The 22,520-nt window shown below is 39.9% G+C and overlaps 2 protein-coding genes and 1 long non-coding RNA gene across 4 annotated transcripts in view; 2 read left to right on the top strand and 1 right to left on the bottom strand.

Moving 5' to 3' along the window:
- The window catches only part of FANCL (FA complementation group L), a 30,371-nt gene extending 21,927 nt beyond the window's left edge, over positions 1-8,444 (top strand). Inside the window, exons 8-14 of the mRNA XM_080407932.1 lie at positions 3,737-3,887; positions 5,699-5,782; positions 6,395-6,440; positions 6,524-6,605; positions 7,400-7,516; positions 7,822-7,893; positions 8,309-8,444. Of these exons, the coding sequence (XP_080264058.1) occupies positions 3,737-3,887; positions 5,699-5,782; positions 6,395-6,440; positions 6,524-6,605; positions 7,400-7,516; positions 7,822-7,893; positions 8,309-8,344 (588 nt within the window). The 3' untranslated portion in view covers positions 8,345-8,444. The remainder of the gene's footprint in view (positions 1-3,736; positions 3,888-5,698; positions 5,783-6,394; positions 6,441-6,523; positions 6,606-7,399; positions 7,517-7,821; positions 7,894-8,308) is intronic.
- VRK2 (VRK serine/threonine kinase 2) overlaps positions 7,782-22,520 on the bottom strand; it is a 46,622-nt gene continuing 31,883 nt past the window's right edge. For both annotated transcript variants that reach the window (XM_080407928.1, XM_080407927.1), the window contains 6 exons: positions 20,998-21,118; positions 18,402-18,460; positions 16,406-16,587; positions 12,183-12,356; positions 11,697-11,873; positions 7,782-8,648 (listed from right to left, as the gene is read on the bottom strand). In XM_080407928.1, coding sequence (XP_080264054.1) covers positions 8,406-8,648; positions 11,697-11,873; positions 12,183-12,356; positions 16,406-16,587; positions 18,402-18,460; positions 20,998-21,118 — 956 coding nt within the window. In that variant the 3' untranslated portion in view covers positions 7,782-8,405. The remainder of the gene's footprint in view (positions 8,649-11,696; positions 11,874-12,182; positions 12,357-16,405; positions 16,588-18,401; positions 18,461-20,997; positions 21,119-22,520) is intronic.
- Positions 11,816-21,130, top strand: LOC308071873. Its single transcript, XR_013931348.1, has 4 exons — positions 11,816-11,939; positions 12,651-12,743; positions 18,363-20,182; positions 21,011-21,130. It is a non-coding gene; the product is annotated as an uncharacterized lncRNA (long non-coding RNA).

Here is a 22,520-nt window from a genome sequence, read left to right as displayed (position 1 = left end):
GTTTGCCACGTAGAGCCTTGAACAACTAGGACTTTGAGGCTGAATATATGCTTTGTTGAGAGAGAGAACAGTGCCAGAAGTCACTTACAGTGACTTTCACAAGTCATTCCTAAGTAGTCTTTGTTTTGTGCACTCACAACTTGAAATTTGAAAGGTCTGGAGAAGTGTTTAGTGTTTAAAGCTTTAACTATGGTCACAGGAGGTGATGCTCTGATAAAAACAGTCCTCTAGCCAGATGAAAGGATTGCAACCTGAGTATCGCAAACTAACATTTTCTCTTGTTTTTCCATATGAAAACTCAGAGTGAGGCCATCTATTCTGAAAATATATTTTGATGATAAGCTCAATAATATTTTTGGGCCGCTCAGTTGCGGTGGTGGTCATTATAGAGAGCTGAAGGGAATGGGATCATTAAGTCACGCAGCGTAGCTCTGTCAAAAACTTACCAAGCTCCCACTTGCAAGTAGTGAGGTGACCGGGCAGTGTCAGGTGTTCTTGGACCTCAGGCTGTAAGGGACAGCAAGTGAGCTCCAACTGCTGACTTTGTAGGAACTCAGATTTGATGGGTCCTTTAACGAGCCTGAGCTCTAGGTCTAATCTCCTACGGCTGCTGTAGTGTAGATAATAGTAGTTAAGAATCGCATCTCCTCTTACACTGCTTTGCTAGTCTAAACCAGTAAAAGTTTTTTGGCCTTGTCTAATGGTAGACTCCCCATTCCTCATCTTAGAAGCTTCTGTCGCAGCTGTGGTTGGTCTGCTTGAGGAGGTCTGGTCAGAATCATGCGCAGTGTTTCAGGTCGGACCGCGCCCTCCCTGCTGCCTTCTGCACAAGATCAAGTTAGAAAAGACGGTGGTTCCCAGCCCAAAACCCCCGCGTTAAAGTTCTGTGACTACTCTAGTCCTAGCATTTCCTTACCTCGTTACTACTCGTATGGGCAGCTGATGTCGCTATCTTCAGTAGTCGGAAATAAAATGCAAGGTTCATATTATGTGTTAAAAACACCTTCATTTTGTTTTAGGTTGTTGTGAAGGATTAAATGGACACAGTGGTCTTTGGTTTTATAATGTGTGTTTTTTTTCTGATGAGCATGGAAACCTAACGGATACAGAGGATGGAGTAACCAGTTTGGTTTTGCTAGTGCTGTTCAGAGTCAAGGCAGCCAGCGATGAGATCCAGGACTATGAACATCTTCTTTTCCAAAGAATCATTGGCATATTTCATGCAAATTCTAACGCATTTGTACAAAAGTGATCAAGAAACAAAGAGTTTGTGCTGTTTGACACTGTTAGCAACTACCTGGGTGTAGCGTAGACAAAAAAAGCATGATGGCAGTCTTTTAGAGAAGTGTTGGGCAATGACCAAAAATTAGTTGCTTATTAAAATAAAAAGGGATGTTATAGTTTCCATGGTTTGCATGACAAGCATGCGGTGTATTTAAATAGCTAGAGATGCATTTATGTATATAGCAGGAGACAGCTGGCAACATCAGTGAAGCATGCAAATAAGATCAAATGAACAGTACGTTTAAAAAAAAAAAAGATTTAACTACCTTTTTAAGGAACATCATTGAAAAATTACAATTAGTATTAAAATTAATTGGATTTTAAAACTTATCTGTGGGTTATAATCCCTTGATGTTTCTTTTTTCTAGTGAAACCCTTTGAATTCCCGGAAGATAAAGATAAAAATGATTATTAGAGGATTTATCTGTATGTGATATAGAAAAATGTAAAAAATCAAAATGGAAAGCAACTGTTGCAAGTACCAGAAAATTATGCTATTAATTTAAGTGTCATCAGAGCACAAAAGATCACATTTCAGGACTGTGTGGAAATTATTAAAATACTGGAAATAATAGTACTTAAGATGAAGATATTATACTCTAAGATGTGGTTAAGTGACTGACACTATTATATCACTTCAGGTATTATGAAAGTAACAAAATGCTTTTAAAGATAATAAGCGTTACATTTTGAGATTGGCAGTATTCACACTTTTCTGCTTAAGTGCTTTCCTACTTTAATATAATCTAATAACAGCGGGGAAAAGGTAGCATTTTATTTCTGAGCTACACTGTTTCTTTCTAAAATACGTATATGTAAAATGTAAAAACTTATTACATGTAAAAATCATATTTCTTCATCTGAGAATGTTAATGTAATTTGCTTCTTTTTGTCCAGGTGAGAAGGAAGGAACGTAATTACTAAACATTAGAGGAAACCATTTCACGTGTATTTCGTGTTATTTACAGAAAAATGCCTCTTTAAGAAGTGAACCTTCTTAAGGAAGGTTTTTCTTTTTGATCCCAAGAAATTGTTCCTGGGCCAAAAGATACCTGAAACCTGGCCCTTGTTAACATCTTTATTTGTTTTTCAAAGCGTACTTCACAATCTCTTTATCGGAATTGAAGTCTGGTTAGTTCTCTCCTGTCTGTCCTGCTTTTGACTCATGCATTTAATTATTCAGTTGTGTTCTGTGGAAATGACTTCAGAGTACCCTTTGGTGCTCCCAAATGATTCCTCTTCTTCCACTCATGAGTTTCCTGTTGCTGAACAATTTGAGCAAGCAAGTTATGAGAAGGTCTCCAAAACTCTTCCCCCCCAGCCCCCTTTGGTCTCCCTTCGCTGCCACCTTTGTGGTTTCTTGACACCTTCACTTTTTTCCTGCCATAGATCACTCCTCCCCACGAAGCCCTGTTCTGACTGCTCCATATTCTCCTACTTGGCTGTTCATGACACTTCCCAGTTCCTCCACCGATTCCCTCTTAGGTCAGGCCCAAAGCCCCTGTGGGGTGCTACTCCAGACAGAACTGGCCTCTCTCCTTTTCTGCATTCTCCATTTTCTTTTGGTTCCCTACATTTGTGTTTTGTACCCTCTGGACATCTGCATGTGGAAAGGCGTTAACTTGACTGCTGACTCTTTTTCTCTACTTGAACTAGTCTTTCCCTGTAGAACTAGTAACTTCTTTTGTGCTTGCAGATGATTTTAAAAAGACTTCTTTTGCGTTGCTGTTCTGTATGTTGTCCTGTATAATGAAAGATTTTTTCTGATTCCATCTAATCCACTCTCAAATACTGAAATCCCTTGAGTGTAATCCTCTGATTATTAGATGGCTTCTCCTTCTCTTACGGTATTTGCATGGTTTGAAATCTAATGTTAAGTACCTGTTTTTATACTGCTCAATTTTGAGATAATTATGACATGTGGTAGGCTATCTTTCTTTAGAGTTGTTAAAAAATAAATAAGCTACTTTAGTTATGTGAATATTTCTGTGTATTTGTATTTGGTGCCACTGCTGTGGGGCTCAGCCAAAGTAGAGACAAAATCTCAAAATGTTAGAAGTTTGATAGTAGATAAATGATGATTTTTCCTTTCATTTTACAGTAGTTGTTACAAGTTACAATGCAGGTTAATAATTGTTGCCAGTTTTCAGGGAAGTTTTCTGAAAAGGAGTATATAAAACACCATCAAATGCAGGTATGATGTACGTATATCACAACGTTAGAACTATGAGGATTAAGAGTACTTATTTGTACTCGGCGCGTAGCTATTCTCTCGTTGGGTTGCTTCAGTGGAAAACCTGAGGTTCAATGTTTTAAGCTACTGTGATGCAATTGGATACTAGATTTTAACGCTGCCTATATCACATTGTATCACCTAGTTTGTTTTTTAAATATTCTGTGTGTCTGTAGGTGGAAACTATATGAAATTTGTTTAAACTTCTTCCTTTCTTAGAACTCCTTAGTAGACATTTATAATCAATTCCTGGTGGCATTAGAATCGCTGAAAGAATTCTGGGATGCCATGGATGAAATTGATGAGAAGACATGGGTGCTTGAGCCAGAAAATCCCACCCGGAGCGCTACAAAAAGAAGAATCGCAATAGGTATGAAGAAATTTGAAGGAACACCGTGGATTTGAGAAGCAGAACCAAGGGTGCTGTTTTGCTTTGCTTATCTAATCAGATGGTGCTTGTTGCAGTTAGGAAAACGAAAGGTAGCACTGAAAACCAACAAGACGCAACTCTCTTACTTTGTGTATTTTTTTTTATTTTTTTTGCGTATATTTTGTGTATCCTCAGAATACTCAACCTGTTTAGGAAATCAGTTACAACTTTGTGGTGTTCCAGAAAACTGAAGTTGCTGCAGGCAGTTTTTGTGTATTTCTGAACATGTGACTGTCAAAAACTGAGGACTTGCATAGTAACTCTAGAGAAATCAGTATTTGTAAGAACTCAGCTCAGATGAAGCACTTATCTCCTTCACAAATTCCGGATTTTTTAACAGAGTATTACTTTAGATTGATCCTGTCCTGGAAGAGTGAAAGGAATGTTAGAGTACAGTCAAAAGTGAGAAGAAAAGGGGGTTAAAAGAGGCAAGTGGAAAGGACAGAGAAATTAAGAGAAGAGAGGAAATTAGAGGCTTACAGTGTTAACCATCTGAAAAAGTACCTAATTCATACGCTGACGTCTGGCATTTTAAGGTCTTAATATATGCAGGGTGAGGAGTCTTGTAATGGTAAAGGAGCAGCTTGCCCCTGTCAGAGGTCAGAAATGTGGGGAACTGTTATCTTTGAGAGAGGAGTTCTGATTTGTAGCTTAAATCCTAAATACCAACAGCGTAATTGCAGAAGTGGGCAAATGTGCAGGGGACCAAAGCAGAGCAGTTGTCCCCAAAACCTGCGGAAGGGCTGATCGCCTGCTGAGGGAGGCAGGAAAGGAGCTGGTGGTGCTGAGGCTGCTCCCTCTGCCCCCTTCGCTGGGGGTGGAGGGAGGGACAGGACAGAAAAAGTTCAGCAACTGGCTAAAATGACGTGGGTCGGACAACGCTGCTTTTGTGTGTGAGTCTGCGGTCAGGATGGCTTTGTCTTGGTCCTGCTGTACTTTGACACAGGCCAATGAAAAGGAAAGAAAAGCCTCAAAAAGCGCCTCACATTAGTTCAGGGGAGGGCAGCCCGGGGCTTTGAGCCCTTTGTTGTCGGTCACAGACAATCTTCGGTTATGACAAAACTTTGATTTCATTCATTCCAGTTTCTTCGAGGAGGGAAAGCCTAACGTACCTCTTAATTACAAAAAGTGTTGGGTATCGCCTGGTTTTGCTGCCAGGTTTTTAACGTACATCCAGAGCGGTTTTGAGCTGTTTACCCCTGATGAAGAGCAGACTTCAGGGGGATGATGGGATGCCTTGCAGAAGGAAATTATTTGCTATTTCAAGAATAATGCCATTGCTCGCTCAGTCTGGGAGCATGCTGTGGAGGGGACTTTGACTTCTTAATATTGTCTTTATGCTTCTCTTTTTGACTGCAAAAGGCAATGAGGAATTAGTAACAATTGCTCTCTACTACCTTTAAAATTTTGCTAGGATTTCAAATGGATTACATCATCTAGCTTGAGTTTGATTGTTCAGAAGTAAGTGTTAAGGTTAAGACTAGTCTAAAAGGAAACTCAAGAATGGCAGGTTTTTTTAAATCAGTTGCTATTTGTAATTACAGTCCATTGAAATTTGAGTATTTAATCTATACTGATACTTTGTACAATTGATTTGGGTACCTACCAACTTTTTATGATTTATCGTAATGAAAACCAGCCTCGATTAACCAATTTAAAACTGCTTTTAAAAAAAGGTTGATGTTTCCGTTCTCAAATACCTGAGTGCGACAAAAAGCTTCCCCTGTGGCTTAGTTGCTTTCTTGTTTTAGGGAACAATGTCTCGGTGAACGTAGAGGTAGATCCTCGGCATCCAAACATGTTCCCCGAGTGTTATTTTCTTGGAGCAGATCACGGTAAGGCAGCAGACATGCACCGTTTGTTTCTCTTCTAGAATCTGAGCTGTGGTGAGTGTGTGCTGGTGTCAGCGCTGTCAGCTCCTGGGGTACACTTCACTTAGGCAGAGCCAGGAATTAGGCTGAATACGTGTGTAGGAGAGTTTTACACAGTAGATGCTGGGGGTTTAACAACCTAAATCCATAGCATGCTGTTTCCCTGTCTGAGTGATGCTATTTTCCAGTGCTTTCCTAGCATAGTTTAGAGGGAACCCTGTGTCCTACAGATGGTAACCCAATCGTGTTTATATTTTTATGTAATTTTCTTTTGAAAAAATAAGAATTTACTACATATGTCCTAATAGCAGGTGGAAATATTTTTTACTCCATGTTCTACAGCTTCTTACCAGTTTTTTAAGGTAGCTACGATCACTCTTCAACAGAATAGTATTTTAAATATTAGTGTAATGAACTCCTCACAGCTAAAAACCAAGAGCAGTCACTGACTTAAGTACTTTAAATAATTAAAAACTCCCAGCCCATGCCTTCTCCTTGAGTGCTGAAATCTGAGACGTTGAATTGGGTGGGGAGGATCTTAAGGATGATGTAATTATTGATGTACTTTGTTTGCAGTGGTTAACCCTTTGAGAGTTAAGCTGAACGGCAATATACACTTATGGTAAGCATCTTACAGGCCTGAAACTGAAATGGTATTTGCCGTTCCCAGTGTTGACTTTTTTTCTCCCTCTCTCCCATCTGCAGGGATCCAGAAATCAGTTTATTACAGAATTTGAAAGACCTCTTGGAAATTGATTTTCCACCTCGTGCTGTGTTAGAAAAAAGTGTAAGTTGCTTTTTGTTAATGATCAGTCCTTATTTCTGAATACGTAAAACTTAAACGGTCGCTTTATAACTGCCAGCAGAAATAAGAGACTTGGAAGAGAGGTAATTGGATTAATATATTGTCATAGGGACTTCTGAACTTCAAACAACAATTGTCAGAGCTTGTTAACCTTTGATTAGAGGTGCACACTTTCCTGTGGCCTTCATAGCAGTAAGGCGATTAATAACAGGCTTCACTATTAAAAGGGAAAGAGGAAGTTCCAGAGTAGCTAATGAGATGTGGAAAATCCAAACATTCTGTTATGGATGTTGATGACTTAAGTTCTAATTAGGTAGAGCTGCTTAGAGGGGACAAGAGGCCATCCAAATACTGATGCATTTCAAACAAACTCGGAATTAATTTTTGACAATGCTGTAACACTGGATTACTAGCTTCGCTTTCACTTGTGAAATTTTTAAATTAATATCTGACTGAGGTCTTGCGTCTAATGTCCAACTGTAATGACAAATCATTGTGTTTAATAAAAAGGAAACAATGGGGCCCAAGAGCATGAAAATGCTTGTCAAACCAGATGCAATTTGGTGAGAGGATAAAATATAACAGAGTGTAAAGCCTGGAACATCTGGCAACTAATCTCACTCTTTATGCCATAATGGCATAAACATATATATTGAAGGCAAAAATATTTAGTAACTCCAAGTAACAAAAAACGCAAAAGAAAGACAAATAGTTGAACGTGGTTTCTGTGCTACCAGCCGTGCCGCGCTGTAAGCTAAACCGTGTTGTGTTTTAAGGATTTTGCTAAGGACTGTGGAATCTGCTACGCCTATCGCCTCAACGGCAGCGCTCCAGATCAAGTGTGTGATGATCCCCGATGTGGACAACCCTTTCACCAGGCTTGCCTGTTTGAGGTAAAGTCATTAGCAGGGCCAACTTTGGTTTGTCCAGAAAATCAGCATTGCCTGCTTAAATTGCAGATGAAGGAAAATCCTTTAAGGGTGCTGCAGCAGTCACTGTGCTTCCTCTTGTCTTCTGACCCCAATTCACACAGAAGCTCGCAGTGGAAGGGAACCCGCCTCCCTCTGTGCGTACACAGACTGATGTGACCCATGCCACTGCCAGATGTTGATCTTTTGAAAATCACCTGGGAGAACAGATTGTTCTTAAATTCAATACGAAATTAATGTGAATTTTAATCCACTTCCTTCTATTCCAGTGGCTACAAGGTCTTCCTTCAAGCAGGCAGAGTTTTAATGTCATCTTTGGTGAATGCCCGTATTGTAACAAGGTAAGGAAAGCCAGTGACAATGATTGTAGCAGTTTTTGTAAAAAAAAAACAACAGAATTTGAGGTTACTATCTTCCCTTTAAATGTTGGAATTAAAAAGAGGAAGACTTTAAATTCCCGTGCATTTAATGCATCAGTATTTAACTAAAGTTTTCTGAAACAGTGTAAAGATGGCTGCATGCCAGTTAGCCACATACTGGCGTCCATGTAATTAAATTATACTTTTTTAATATTGTAGCAAAGGTCCAGTTAAAAAAAATATGAATCCAAACGTTTGTAATGTAAAACTGCCTTGTACAAATAGCTTACTCAATGCTTATGTATGCACTACACATCTGGGAAATTTAAGAGAACTTGCCTGTAAGAGATAGATATTGACAGTCTTGTTTACAAAAAAAATAATAATCTTTTTCAAGCCCCTGACACTGAAATCTTCAACGAAGAAACTCTGAGAAAAAACCTGCGTGCTGGGAACACCGCTGCACTTACACTGAAGGCGTGGACACAGTGACATCAAAGCAAATACAAGGAAAGTAATATTAGTGGCAGAAGTACAAGTATAGCTATACTGTAGTGGTATGTTTCATCAGTAAATGCAAGCCTAAATAGGAGAGCGAGAGAAGGACGGATGATGTCAGAACTGGTTTCTTCTAATGATCCTGGATGATCTGTAGCTAAGGGTTGATCTTGTTTCTTTTTGGGTTCTAAGAATGTTCCTGGCGGGTTGAATGGTGGTGGTTCTCTTGCAGCGTCTTTCTGCAGGAAAAAAAGAATAGTAATAATGAACTTAATATTGAATAACTAAGACGTGAATTGGAAAAACAGAGATATCAGAGATGACATCTAGGTATTTAAGTTATCCTAGAGAGAAAGCAATACAAAACTTACCAAGTCTTAGCTCTGGCATGTATGTGTGTACATACCTCTCCCTCTCTGGGATAAGCAGGTCTAAGTATATTGTATACTAAGTGTATAGCATTAGGTATGATTAAACACCTAAAGAGACATACTCTTCATTGCTGAAGTCAACAGCTGAAATTCTTCTATAACTTGTTTCAAAAAAATGTTAATTTTAGAAGTCTTTACGTGTTCTTGCCAGTAAAGTTTCAGCCTGGAAACCCTAGACATTACTCTGGAGTTTGATTTGCCATTTTAGTTTGTACAAGTTTTTGCATTTCACCGTGATTGATCACAGACAGCAGCAATGCGCTAGTAGCCCGGGTTTGTTCTGGCTGGACGGGGGGGCGTGTAGGGCTCCAGGAGCACTGTCATCCTCACCTTACCTTGCCGGTCTCCATCTCTGAAAGGAATCCCCAAACACTACCAATCTGTTTCTCATATATTCAGGGCTTGACCATATTTTCCACTGTCTCTTAGAAAAAAATGTCACTTTTGGCTTCCTTTCTGTGCCCCCATTCACAGGCTGTTACGCTTTACAGTATGTCCCACTCAATTTCAACCCTAGCAGTATCGTTTTCTTGGAGAAAACTAATAACCTAAATTGTAGTTCCTTGTCTGTCTTCCTGTTTTATTCCTCTTTCAAATTAGTGACAGACATGTCTGTTTCTTTGCTCTTGGATTAAATATGGGCCCCATCTGATAGAAAGGTGCTGTTCTGTCCGCCACAAAGGCAGCTCAGAGGGTTTTCTTCTCTGCTTTTTGTCGTTTCGATATTATTTTCTAGATGTTACTTCTTTCTCTCTTCCCAGTTTATTAGCTGTCCTGTCTCTCACACGCATCCTGCTCCTGTCAGCCAGGTGTTCCTCTTTCAGCATAAAAATGTTTCTCCTTTTAATTTATACCTGAAGTGTAACTGCTTTCCAGGAGCATCTCACTGCACCAGCCCGCTCGTTCGTTCATTGTCCCAGCCAATTGATGTTTTTTCTGAATTTACTTCCCCAAAAGACAAACCAAGGAGCAAGAACCTTCCCTCCTAGTTCTGTATTCAGACCCTTAACTGCCTCTTCTGTTAACAGCAACAGGGTGGCCATCCCGGCCAGGTGACGGGGAGGTGACCACAGTTAACTGCTCCAGGCAGGTGCCTAACCAAAGTGCTTGGAACCGCGCTCGAGAGAACGCATGGCAGTCTCACACCACTCCAGTTCCCCCCCAAGCCGTTGGGGTTTTTCCCCACTTTTGTGCCTGAAGAATCCTCCTGAATTTTCATAACCTTAACTAACCATCGTACTCTAAAATTTGTAAGTTATAGTGTGTGTATATATATATATATATAAATACATACAATAATAATTTCTAAAATATACAGCTTTCCTTTACCAGTCTCCTAAATTATGTGAAAGGGAGTGAGAGGAAGTCTGCAAAATGGAACGAATACAATCCTGCCTTTTTTCCTTCTCTGGTTTCTCGTTTGAATATCTTAAATGTTATCTGACACCTGTTTTAGCTCTCCCCTGTTACACAGGATACTCCACCGAACTAACAGTGCTGCAGCTATGCAGAATAATCATATTGGAATAGCAGCTTTTTCTTTAAAGAGACCAAAGGAAAACACAAATATAATCTAAATACCAGACCGGTAATTGGTCCCTGTTTTATAAAAATGTACTTTTCCTTTCTTCCTCCAAGAAGGAAGTAAACACAGATCCCCAAGTTACTCTCTGGTGTCAAGATCTATACTCCACCCTATGCACTTGCTGTTCACGTGAACAGGGGAAGTTACTCCAGCATGATTCCTCCCCTCCCCTCCCCCCCCCCCCCCCCCCCCCCGGCTCATGTTGGAAACCTAAATGTGGCTCTCTTTCCATAGCTACTTTTTTCTTAGGACTGCAGTTGCTTTTACACAAAATATACAGGAAGGAGGTGATTTACTGTTCAGTGGTTTGTGGGGGGGGAGGGTTGCTAATATATTTTAAATTTTACATTTGAGGACTAGGAAGTGGTGCTGGAATATCTTCATGTTGCAAAGCTGTATTTGCTACTTAGAGTCACTGAGGACTCCCGAGACACATCAGAAGCTGTCTACCTTGCCGTCAGCCAAACATCACCAAAAATTGTTCTGTTCACCACTTTACTGCCTGATGCTCTCAGGTACAGCTGTGCTTTTTCTGCTTCACTCTCCTAGCTTGTACCGGAGTCTCCAGGCAGTGATCAGCAGACTGCTTGAATCAAAGAATTTTGGATTAATTATAAAGCTGTCTTTAAAGTTGCGTTTTTGTGTTTATTAGAAATTGTCCTCATTTACAGAGTTATTTTTTTATATGAAAGAAAAACAGGGTAGAATCTCTTTGTTGAAACACACTTAAAACTCCACAGAAAAGGAGCACAGAGTGATTACTAAGATGTATTTTATTCTGCATTATTTTTACTAAAACCTTGATTAATTTTTTCATCTATTTTTTAATGTACAGTTGAAGAGTAAGACTGAATACATTCATTCAGCCCTTTTATGCAGTAAATTACCAATAATATTTGAAATGATTTAACTATTGAAATCTTCAGATTAAAAAGTGAGAATTTAAGAACTTTATAATTAAAGACTGCTATTTCCCACTACGTAGGAAAGGAAACTACTGAAGTTAAGTTTCTACCAGGAAAACAGTGGGGTGCACAAACGGAGTTGTCATTTCCCAACACTGATCTGCCCACCAGTGCTGTACTCAAAACGCAGGGCTTTACTGCTAAACCGTAAAGAACCTGAAGTGCTGGTTTGCTAAGACCATGAGCCCGCAAGCATCTAGTCTGCATACACTTAGTTCAGGCTTTGTTTTTTTAAAAAACTTCTTCTTGGGAAAGCTGATGCTTTCACAGGGTGCCAGGACTCTTCTCATGTAACACCAGCCTCACCTTTTGTGGGCGGTCGGGCTCCTGAACCGCAGTGTAAAAGTCAATGGGCTTCTCTTGTGGCTGGAGCTGCCGGCGGGTTACCCGAGCGCGGGGCCTGCTGAGGCAGGTGTGTCCTTCCTCTTCCACCTTGCTTGGCTTCTGTTGCAGTGGTTTTGGTGAAGGCTTCGGGAAGTGAACCTGTTAATGGAGAGACAGTAAGCTGGGATGCTGCAGAGAAACCAGTAACGTTCAAGATAATCACAGGTACCGTCGCGATAGGTGGGCCTGTCAAGTCTGAGGCAGGAAAGGGCAGTGCCCTCTTTGCACTTGCTCCCTGCTCTTACAAGAAACTCGTTGAGTTTTATGTTTGGAGTAATAGGAGCCCGTAAGCACATGCCAGCTTTGGAGTTTGTGAGGTAGTGTTTGCTTTTTTCAAAAGGCAGACGGTGAGCTAAGAGAGCAAACTCCCAGGAGGTGCCATGCGTTCCTGCAGTGCCCGGCCCTCACCTGCTGAGGCTCCGTGTGGGGAAGCATCCTGTTTAATTTACTTGGCTTTTCTTCATCTTGGAGTTGTTTGCCTGTGGCCCTGGTACAGGCATTGTTGTGACAGATGTATTCTTCACCTTCTGCCTTCTTTTGCTTCTGCTGAACTGGTTTTGGCATAGGCTTTGGTATGCAAACCTGTTGATGTACAATGAGCAATTTTGTTCAGTTAAAAAAAGTATTTCAAGAAGAAAAATGTTCCATCTCCAGTACAGAGAGCAGAGAATGAGAGTAAGCTTTTATGTTTCTCAAAAGAATTGTTTTCAGCATTTTAATTATTAATAAATGTCATCTTCAAACAGTACAAAGTTAGAGCTGTGCTGTATTTGGGAAGTATCCTATAAAATTAACTTCAGTTACACATTTCAAAACGTTCACTAATAACCTGTAGCGGGAATGATGCCAGTAAGTCACTGTTTGTTTCATTACAAGTAGAGCCGAGTGCATTTCGTATCACTGGACCGAGTCAAATGCCAAACTCTCAAGGAAGATAATCACCGAGTCTTGTGACTCTGGTAATCTAATGTAAGTGTTAAGGCTTATATTCTTTTACAGTCTTCTAAAAGGTAAACAGGCAATACACGGGGAGTAGTTGCATGAGTTAATGCAAGTTTTTTACAGCGCTGCTCCAAGCATTACGTATCAAATGATGTCTGGGTTTGGCTTTTGTAACTTGGAAGACAAATGTAGCCCAAACACAGGCTGTATGCCACATGCCTTTGGTACTTCTGGCACACTAATAACTCTGTAACTGTAATGTTTGCATATGGTCCTCTACGCAGCAGCTGCATCTGAATATAGCAGCTAAAAAAGAAATAATGGGCTGCTTTTTTATACTGCAAATTAAATACAGGAGATAGAAACTGCACAAACTAAATACTGCTGAAATTGCCAGGAGGCACTTCGTACATTGTTTAAACCAAAACACCTTTTAAGAATGTAATCCATAGTTAAGTTCTGTGAAAATTACTAATGCTTAGAAAGGTAAAGGTGTATCTGTTCTGAACAGCGACGCCAAGTAGTTTCAGTCAGTCTGCCTCAGGAGGTAACACTCTTGAGAGCCCTGAGAAGTGGAGCTGCACGGGGGAGGCTCAGTGCTTACCCCAGTGCGGGGGCCCGAGCTGTTTTCTCTGCACCACAGCACTGCACAGCACCGCACAGCGCCACGCAGCGAACTCTGCCATCTGCACAACGTACGCATGCCTTAACTGACTGCATCGCTTTCAAAACCGGACTTAGCAGCACTTGTGAAAATACTTACTTTTATGCCTAACAATTACCATATTCCATACGATGAAAAAACTACAGTGATGTAATTATTTAATATAAAATCTACAAAGCCTAGCAAGTCATCAGCTAGCCTCGCCATACTTCATTTGGCCCTACCACTAGCACTTTGGCTGTAGTGCAGGTGAAAAAGCTGAAAATAGTTATCCAGTGCTAAAAACTGGGGTAAGCAAATTTGAGAATCAACACAATATTTTATCACCTCTGTTAGTTGTGGAATTGAAACAAAGAACCAGGATGTTCAATTCAAAGCCACTGTTACGCTTTTTATGTCATTGCAAGATTAGTACTATGCAGGGACCCACATCTTCAAATTCACATTCCGTAGCAATTCCTCTTCACATCACGAAGCTTCAAGGAGCTAGTGTTACAGGAGCCCCTGGCTGGTACTTACGGGTGTCTACTGGTCTTCAGTAGTAATTCAGAAGTAGTTAATTCAGAAAGGAATTAACGCAAACCCCCCTCTTTCCTGTGTACCAAACTGGTACAGGTGGAATCAAACAGGTCACGTGGAGTCAGATTCTGCTTATAAGCAAGAAGTGAGGAGACAGTGGCTTGTTTGTAGTGGCTCCCACTATTCTCAGGTTGCCTCTTTAATGGGAGAAGTATTTGGTGAATAAAAGGAGAGGTGGAAAGGGAATACAGAGATGAAAAGATCCAGACCTAGAATAACTACTGACAGTGCCGTGAGGAGATGCAGTGGGAAGTGCCTGTCTGTCATCGAACACTTTGTCAGGACTGTAACACCAAAGTGCACCAGGCCTTGAATGTCCTCCACAGCTGCTAACCACGGGCTGAAAAATCAGATTTTCTGAAAATAGCAGTACATTTACAGAGAGTTCCATTACCTGCTCTCTCTACTTCTATTTAAGTACTCCTTAACTCCTTTGAATAACCCTAGAAATTTCCTTTCTGCAGCTGTTTTGCAGCGATTATTACAGGGAACGTGTGCACATAAGCAGCAGAACTGGCTGAAGAAACATAAGTAAAAAATAGGTGATCATGGGAGCAGTGCTCATATTCTTACTGTTCAAGAAGCAAGACAACGCTAAAAATTTCTCTGAAAAAGTGATGACAGGTGCCAAGATTTAGTAATATGCAGACATGCTCTCTCTCTCTCTGATCTTGTTCTTGGCCATCAAAACCAATTCTGCTTAGTCCTACGGCACGAGAGTGGCGATAACTGACACTCCTCATTCATGGATTTTTCAGTGGGGTTGTGCACTTGCAAATAGCAAGTGCTACAGCAGCTTTTACAGCTTGGAAGGTCAGGATCATCTTTTATGCCAGTATACTGTCAAGTCTTAGGCCAGGCAAGAAGAAGAAGAAAATAGATTTACTATTCAGTATCTGAGTCTAAGAAATCAAAGACTCTTGTCAACCAGAGATCCAACAAGATCAGCTGGAGATCAGTTAACAGCTAACTCGTATTTCAATTCAGTTCAGAAAACAGTACAAAGTTAAAAAAAGCTGTTCAAATTAGTGAGGAAAAAGCGGTCACCATCATAGCAAAATAAGTACTGTCACTGAAATAGCTTTTGGGCTGGTTAGAAGAAAAAGTGTGATAAAAACAGTAAAGTCAATAAAATTGCTAAAATAAGTATCTGTAATTACCAAGATCAAAACCCAGCGCCTTTTTATTAAACATGAACTTTTGTTCTGCCTTCCATAATACGTAAATAGTGCTGACAATTGGTTTGTGAGGCACTTGCTACAATAAAATGTAATTGTATCATGAGAGAAAGGTGACAATCAGGAGATCATGAAAAAATTACATATTCTCACTGGTGGTTAATTAGCCATGCAAAACCCCCTCAAACAGATATTCTCTTCTATTAGGAATGATTACTATGCAGGCCTACAGATGTCAATACCACAGTCATTCAAATACTTCTTTCCCTACTAATTGAAGGTTGTAAAGCTCTGGTGCCAAGGTTTTGCTTCCAAAGAGCTAATTTATGACTAGAAGGATATTTTATGTCTTCAGTTGCAGCAGCTACAAAACTCAGCAAATCAGAACCATCTGTGCACTGATACTTGAATCACCATTCATCTAGCAGCCTATCAGTCACATTAGTTTGCATCCTGCATTCTTGGCTCACGTACACTTACGACGGTCCAAAGTTCACCAGAAATATTAAAAATGAATGGTACCCTGACCCTGCCTTATTCCACAGGCACCAGGGACAGAAATGGGGCTTTTGCATACGGGGAGTTTCGAGGCAGAGCTGTGGGAAGACTGACATTTCACAGTGAGTCCAGTAAGACTGCTAATTGCCTCAATCTCCACTTATCAAAACATGGGTTTATTAGCTGTATAGTTTCAGACTTAAAAGTGAAATAGGAGAATACAACACAATAGCTGTCACTTTTAAAATTCTGTGTTAGCGCATCACATAGCACCGTGTGCCAGTAACACTGATAAATCCCAGAATAATAACTCCTCCACATTAGTGGCTGCAGGAGTATAAAGGCAAATGACAAAGAACAGTTTGAAAGCGAGAAAATGAATTAAATGCTTTCACTAATAAAGGTAACTTTGCTTTTAATCTGGAACGAAGGAAAAACCTGGCATTCAGGCTCGTCTTCAAGATGTTAGTGAACAAAGTCCTTGACTTCCCCATTATCCTGAAAGTAAATCATTCTCCTCAGACCTACCACTTTGAAGTGAGAGGCTGTAGGTCAAAAGGACTCATGACAGTTCTTCCTCCTTAAGGGTTGACATCCCACTTTTTAGCAAAGGCAGGGGAAACAGGAATTAACAAACATGGTGTATTTAAGGCAAAAGAACTGCTGTGTCAGTTTTAGATCTCAAAATGAGACTATTTCCTCTTCTACAAAAGAAAAGGCAACAACCAAGCAGAAGATGTCAGAAATAAAATCAGAACTGTCTGTCTTACTTTTGATGTTTTGGCAGCACGGTGGTTTCGTGTGCACGCTGCAGCGGAAAATTCCAGAGGGCCATCGTAGCGAGTTCCACTTGACTCCAGTCCATCCAGCAGGATTTTCTTGAGCACTTGATACTTTGGCTTCTCATCATAAGCTAAGCCACAAACACATGCCAAAAACTTGGATACTTCACCTGTAGAGCATATTTTAATGCAAATTTCACTTGGTGTAGACCTAGAACTTCAGAAAGAATTTAATTCCAAAATGGATGCCAATACAACATTGCCAGACGAGATGACACAATTTTAGCTGAAGACACACTCAAAACACAGAACTGACAATATCTTGTCCTTTTGAGATGAGAAAAGGAAAAGATTGACTTGGATAAACAAGCAAACCCTTAAGTGCTGTCTCTCATTACAGACATGCACTAATTTGTGCAGTACCAAAAGCTAGCTAAGTATAAAAATTAATCAAAATACTTTATCGACAAATATTGATAGAAGCATTTTCTATTTGACAGATCATAATACCCCTTTAAATACTAACTACTCTCAACAACATTATTTTAATCTGCACAGATGTTATATTTTCAATGCTTTGGGAAAAAGCATCTTTTTTTTTTTTCCTTTTTCACCTGTAATACTTGGGCAAATATTGGTTTTGAGATTGCATCCTAAACCAGTCTTAAGAGCAGTATTATTTTGCTATCATTATTGATTGGTTCTAGAAGCAGGGAAACCACTGAATGGGCAGAAATAATGCTGTTAGGAAAAACGTATGAGGGGGATAAAACTTTTCAATTGAAGACCCAAGTGCATCCTAAAACTGGAGTACTACACCAGATTAGCATCTGGTAAAATCCCAGGAGTAAATATTTATTAAATATGTATACATGTCACGAATATATTCTATGTAATACATAATGCATTCCAATAATTCCAATACCTAAATGCTATGAAAATAAGTGAATAAATCAGAAATAGATACTGACCTTTGAAGGAAGTTTGGTGTTTTCCCTGGCTTACTTTTGTATTTCGGTGAAGAAACATACATATGACAAGACAAACCGTCCATTCATTTGCTTTTTTAAAGTCTGAATACTAAGCACTAAACCTCTTGTAGGCAGTTGCCTACTGTTGCCATACTAACAGCTACTTCTGTTGCTAAGATAGTCACTGCTTCCTAACACCTTGGATTACATACGGCTAAGATCCCTTATGTCACTATGTGGCATACATCACAGATGAGACCGATCAAGATTTTTATGCTACCACACACCAGGGTTGAAAATTTAGCCCTCAATGTCTGTTTCATCTACTTAGTGCTTGTTTATGGGATAATGCAGGAAAGCAGCAGAAAAAAGAGTTCCTGCAATAAAAGCATGAGGTATCCCGAGTATCCTGTATCAGTGAGCATCAAGAATCATTTATTACAGTGACCAGCATCCGACAGCATCCAGAAGTTTACTTTCTGCCCTTGCAGCAAACAAGCCTTTGAGCTAAAAGTGATGAAAATATAATAAGCTTGTACATGAAGGGCCTGATCCAGTTCCACTGAAGTCAGAAATATTAGTTCAATTAAATCACACCCTGAATTAACGAGCATGACGTATCACCTAATTATTGAGTATTACAGAACTACTGCATTATCAGCTAAATGCAGATATTGCAGATTGAATTATTCTGTGGGATAGGTATGCATAAGGGTATTATCCACTGTATTTTCATACAGGCTTGACTTCAAGGGGTTAATTCAAAGATGACTTCTGTTTGCACACTATAGTTTGCCCTTAGACCTGAGCCCCATCACACTGCACGGGCTCAGGCCCGGTGAAGGCATCTGCCTTAAGGTGCAAAACTTAGCAGTTGCATTTAATTCTTAACGACTTTGTTAAATTTGTGTTACTTTTACTTATCTTCCGCTTCCCCAAACAGAGTAAGAGATTTAAGTATTTCTTGTTAACAGGCTGAACAGCTATGCGTTACATAGTGCAAGTACACTTACTACAGCTGCTTCCAGAAGAATCCCATTCCATCACTGAATCTGGGAGCTCATCCATAAGTCTGAAAAAACATGAGAGTGCAACAATTTAATGTGGTTTTGGAGCAGGTGATTCTTCAACTGGGATTTAGGAAGACAGCAAGTCTCAATTCCAAAGGGAGTGGACCTCCGGGATAGCTAATGATTCACAGGACTGCTTTTAAAACAAAATCTTTTCTTACCAGCTACATTTTTAACTCTTTGGAGACTGCCAATTGCACCAAGACCAGGCTTTCAGCTAAGACTGCACTTTAAGTTTTTCTTTGCAAAAGAAAAGTCCTTTGAAATGAAATGGCTTGTTCTGATTTCAGCTTAATGATTAATATTTGTATTTCGGAATTTATGAAGCAGTTCTGGCCTGCCTACTAGTAGCTTAGCATCAGGTTCTTTTTGCCATGTAGCTCACGGGCAGCTGGGTGATGGCTGTCAAAATTACAGGCAGGCACAGCAGGGACAAAAGGGGAGAGGGAGGTTAAATGACCTAAAGTCCCATGCACTTCATAAACTGAAAGGCAGGGGCCACAGGTGTACTTTCTGTCTATCCAGACACATAAATACCAAAGGACGCTGGAGCTCAGAACTGATGACACCCTAAAATCAGATGAAGTAAGGCCGGCTCTGATCTTCATGCAGGCATGAACCAGGATGATTTCCTAGCACCTGTAGGAACCTGCAGCTGCACAAGCCCCCTTGCCCTGAGTAAGTGAAATCCATTAGTTCGGTCTAGCTGTTAATATTGTTAAAGAATCAATTTTTTGTTGTTTTGTTTAAAGGACCCATAAAGCTCCACCAGTAATAGGATATGTTCTCAAATGCATAAAGTTAGGGTACGCAAACGAATAACCTTCAATTCAGTGATTTTTTGTTTAGTATCAGAAATAAGGGAAATGAAACATATACACATAAACATTCCTGTAATCTATCTTAAATTCCAATTCTGATGGAGTCTCTCCTCCAGTTATGGCATGGCACAAACATTTCAAAATTAAAACATACCAGCAGTCCTTCAGCATCCCCTTACCAGTGGCCAGAGCTTTGGCAGAGTTGCCTCATTGCCCCAGCATTACTGGGTATAAAAGACTATAAGCTGGTAGTGAAGAGATGAGAGGATGAGGGTTGGAGTTTCTGCTCCAGCTGCTGCCTTCCAGCTGCACCCCACCTTCCGGGGCCAGTTCCTTCTTCCTCACCATCACAGGCTGCAGCCAAGGACTGGCACACTCACAAGCAATTCAGCTCTGCTGCTTAACATACTTATTAACTTACAAGCAACTGGATACACACATATACCCAGATGTCTATTTCTGGCCTTTGAAAACAGTATAGGCACTGAAAATTAAGATAAATAAAAGGGGGTGACCTGAGCGAGTTACCCAATATCAAGAATGTAATTCCTTAGACTAATAGGATATTTCTGATAAATGGAATCTGTATCATTTTCTGTGCATTTCCTTGAAGCATCTGTTTGCTTGGCATCCTGAAAATGCTAGCAATCTAAGGGTTAACCACAAGAGAAGAATTAGTGAAGCAGCTTGATTGATTAAATTGATTTAACATTGAATTGTATAAGTGTTACCTTGCAGGGGGTTGTGTAATGATCAGAACTTCTAAAGGAGAAATATTAAACATAACATACGATGTCAACATTTACAGATGCAATCTGTATTATCCACAGTCTGCAGGCTAACCTTTTTCTCTGTTGAGAGCCGATGCCACACTGCATTTGCAGATTGATTTCTGCAGATCAGGTATCCCTATTGTGTACCTCTGTTGTGACTTGCCCTACTTAAAAGTTTGCTGCCTTCTCCAATTGTGATGTTACATTTATGGGTAACTGCTCTTCTGTATAGGCTTCTACAGGCTACACTGTACCACATGCAATTAACTCTCTCAAGTCCCAACTGTGAAAGCAGAGAAAGAAAACACTAATACACTCTGTTGCTTTAGTAAGCTCTAAATGAGTCATGCTGGGAAAAAGGAAAGATTTTAATCAAGTTCCTTAATATTTTGGTATTTAATTGTTTGTAATGGCAGTAGGCTTATATAACATTAAAAACCTACAGAAAAACATCTGAAAAATAGGATCATACAGAAAGTTAAATAAATTGAATGCACATGTGGAAAAACTTTCAAGAGATATTTGCACTATAGTCTCTACAAAGCACCCATGAAGTTTAATGGACACACAGAGCAACCTTATGTATGTGCAGTAAGGCCTGCACTAATTCACAAATGTTTTCTTTAAGGAAAAAAAAAAAGTTTAAAAAATACACAGCACAAAAAATGTGTGTACTGTGCGTTTGAATTTATCATCTCTGTACAGCAGTACATACATAAACATGTGGAAGAGGGTATATATGCACATAAGAGTTCACATTTTAAACCGCTTCTAACATCCCTGTTAATTAAGGAAAATTGTTTTAGTTTTCTCAAAAGATGCTATCCTACAGCATGTGAAGCTGTCATTTTCAGACCTGTTTTGTAAAGTGATGAGGACGTTGCAGGGTTCTAGGGTGGTATACATGTGCAGAGGTGTACATGTGTGTGGTGTCTTATTTTTTACTTTGTTTTCGCAGCCTGGACAGCCTCAGGGTCCTTCAGGTTCTGTTCCCAGGGCAGCTTCCCACATAACCATTGCAGCATGCAGTAGCCAAGGATTTCAAGGTCACCTCGTCTGGATGGGGCTAAAATGGGGGGAGGGAGTGCGGAAGAGAAAAAAAAGAAAAAGATGAAGAATAAGAACCTCTTCTTAGGAAATAGAAAAGACTTTGATTGAACTAGTGTTGATGAAATATGAAAAAGCCAAATGGGCAAAGTGTTTTGTTTATTCAGCTGTATTAGACCTAAAACGCCCCGGCATTTGGCCACAGTCCACAGACAGGCAGTGACTTGTTACTGTTGAAGTAAGGGTCAGTTTCCTCACCTCCTCCAACTTCATCCTTCCTCAGTCTGGCCTGTCACATGGACTTGATCCCCATGGCCTCTGACATGATCCAGACAGCCCATAACTGAGTACCAACACTTTCTCAAAGAGCCAAGCAGTAAAACAAAGAAATAAATGTCTGCTGCTAAATTGCTAACACATGTTCCAGGAAGTCCATGGGGTCCACATTGGTCATGCAGGGACCCTGTGAGTGCAGACTAAACACTGATGGCCTTTCCTGTTCTCCTACAGAGCTATTTGAACTTGGAAGATATGACAAAACTGCCATCTAGTGTACATTTATACACCAAAACCATCTGCTTAGCGGTACCACAAACTGTTTGTTTAGAGAGTCGTAGCACAAGCTAAAATACACTTGCCGTTTAGCAAGTCCTGTGTAAACTTACCACTACTGCTTCCAGAAAGGAAGTTATTTCACAGATTTACTCTCACTCTGTGTACCCCAAACAGATATACCAGCAACAGAATACAAATACAATAGATATAACTCCATCAAAAATTAACCCCATCTCCAAACATTATATGGAGAAAACCAGGAAACTGAAGTTCATCTATAGATTGACTGTTCCAAAAGAAAGAGGGGAAAAAAGCGCAATACTAAGAGAGCTGCTATTGCTTGCTGCTCTTCAGAGGAAACCAAACTTGAAAAAACTAAACAAGCAGGACTGCTGCAATACTTCTTCATATGCTTTTGACTTGCAGCCTATAGTTTGCAAGTCAAGATCACATGGAATCTGCAGAAACAGAAATTGTCAATCATGATTAAAGATTGGCAGATGTAGAAGTTAAATTTATGCTTTTCCAAAATGATTTTGCACTTTCCAGGAAGGAAAGAAGATTGCAGGTTTTGTACTTTTTGTCTAGCATAAAGACTAGTAGTTGAGCGTAGTGCTGTTAATTCAGCTGTAAACAGATATCATATTTTATGGGCCTTCATTAAATAAATTCCAGGAAGTCACTCAGCAAACTTATCTTTTAATTTAAAAAGTCATCTGCTAAAAGCTATGGTGCCAACACATCATAACTGTTTCTTGTTACCGTACACACATTATTGTAAAAGCAGAAGATTAGTTCTTATACATTCTTTATCTTAACTGCTATTAGACTACGGGATTGTTGAAGGCCCTCCAATCTAACAGAAT

The sequence above is a fragment of the Falco punctatus genome (assembly GCF_963210335.1).
Source record: "Falco punctatus genome assembly, chromosome: 12".
Lineage (NCBI taxonomy): Eukaryota > Metazoa > Chordata > Aves > Falconiformes > Falconidae > Falco > Falco punctatus.
The sequence above is the reverse complement of the archived record's forward strand: the minus strand, read 5'-3'. Positions and strand labels throughout refer to the sequence as shown.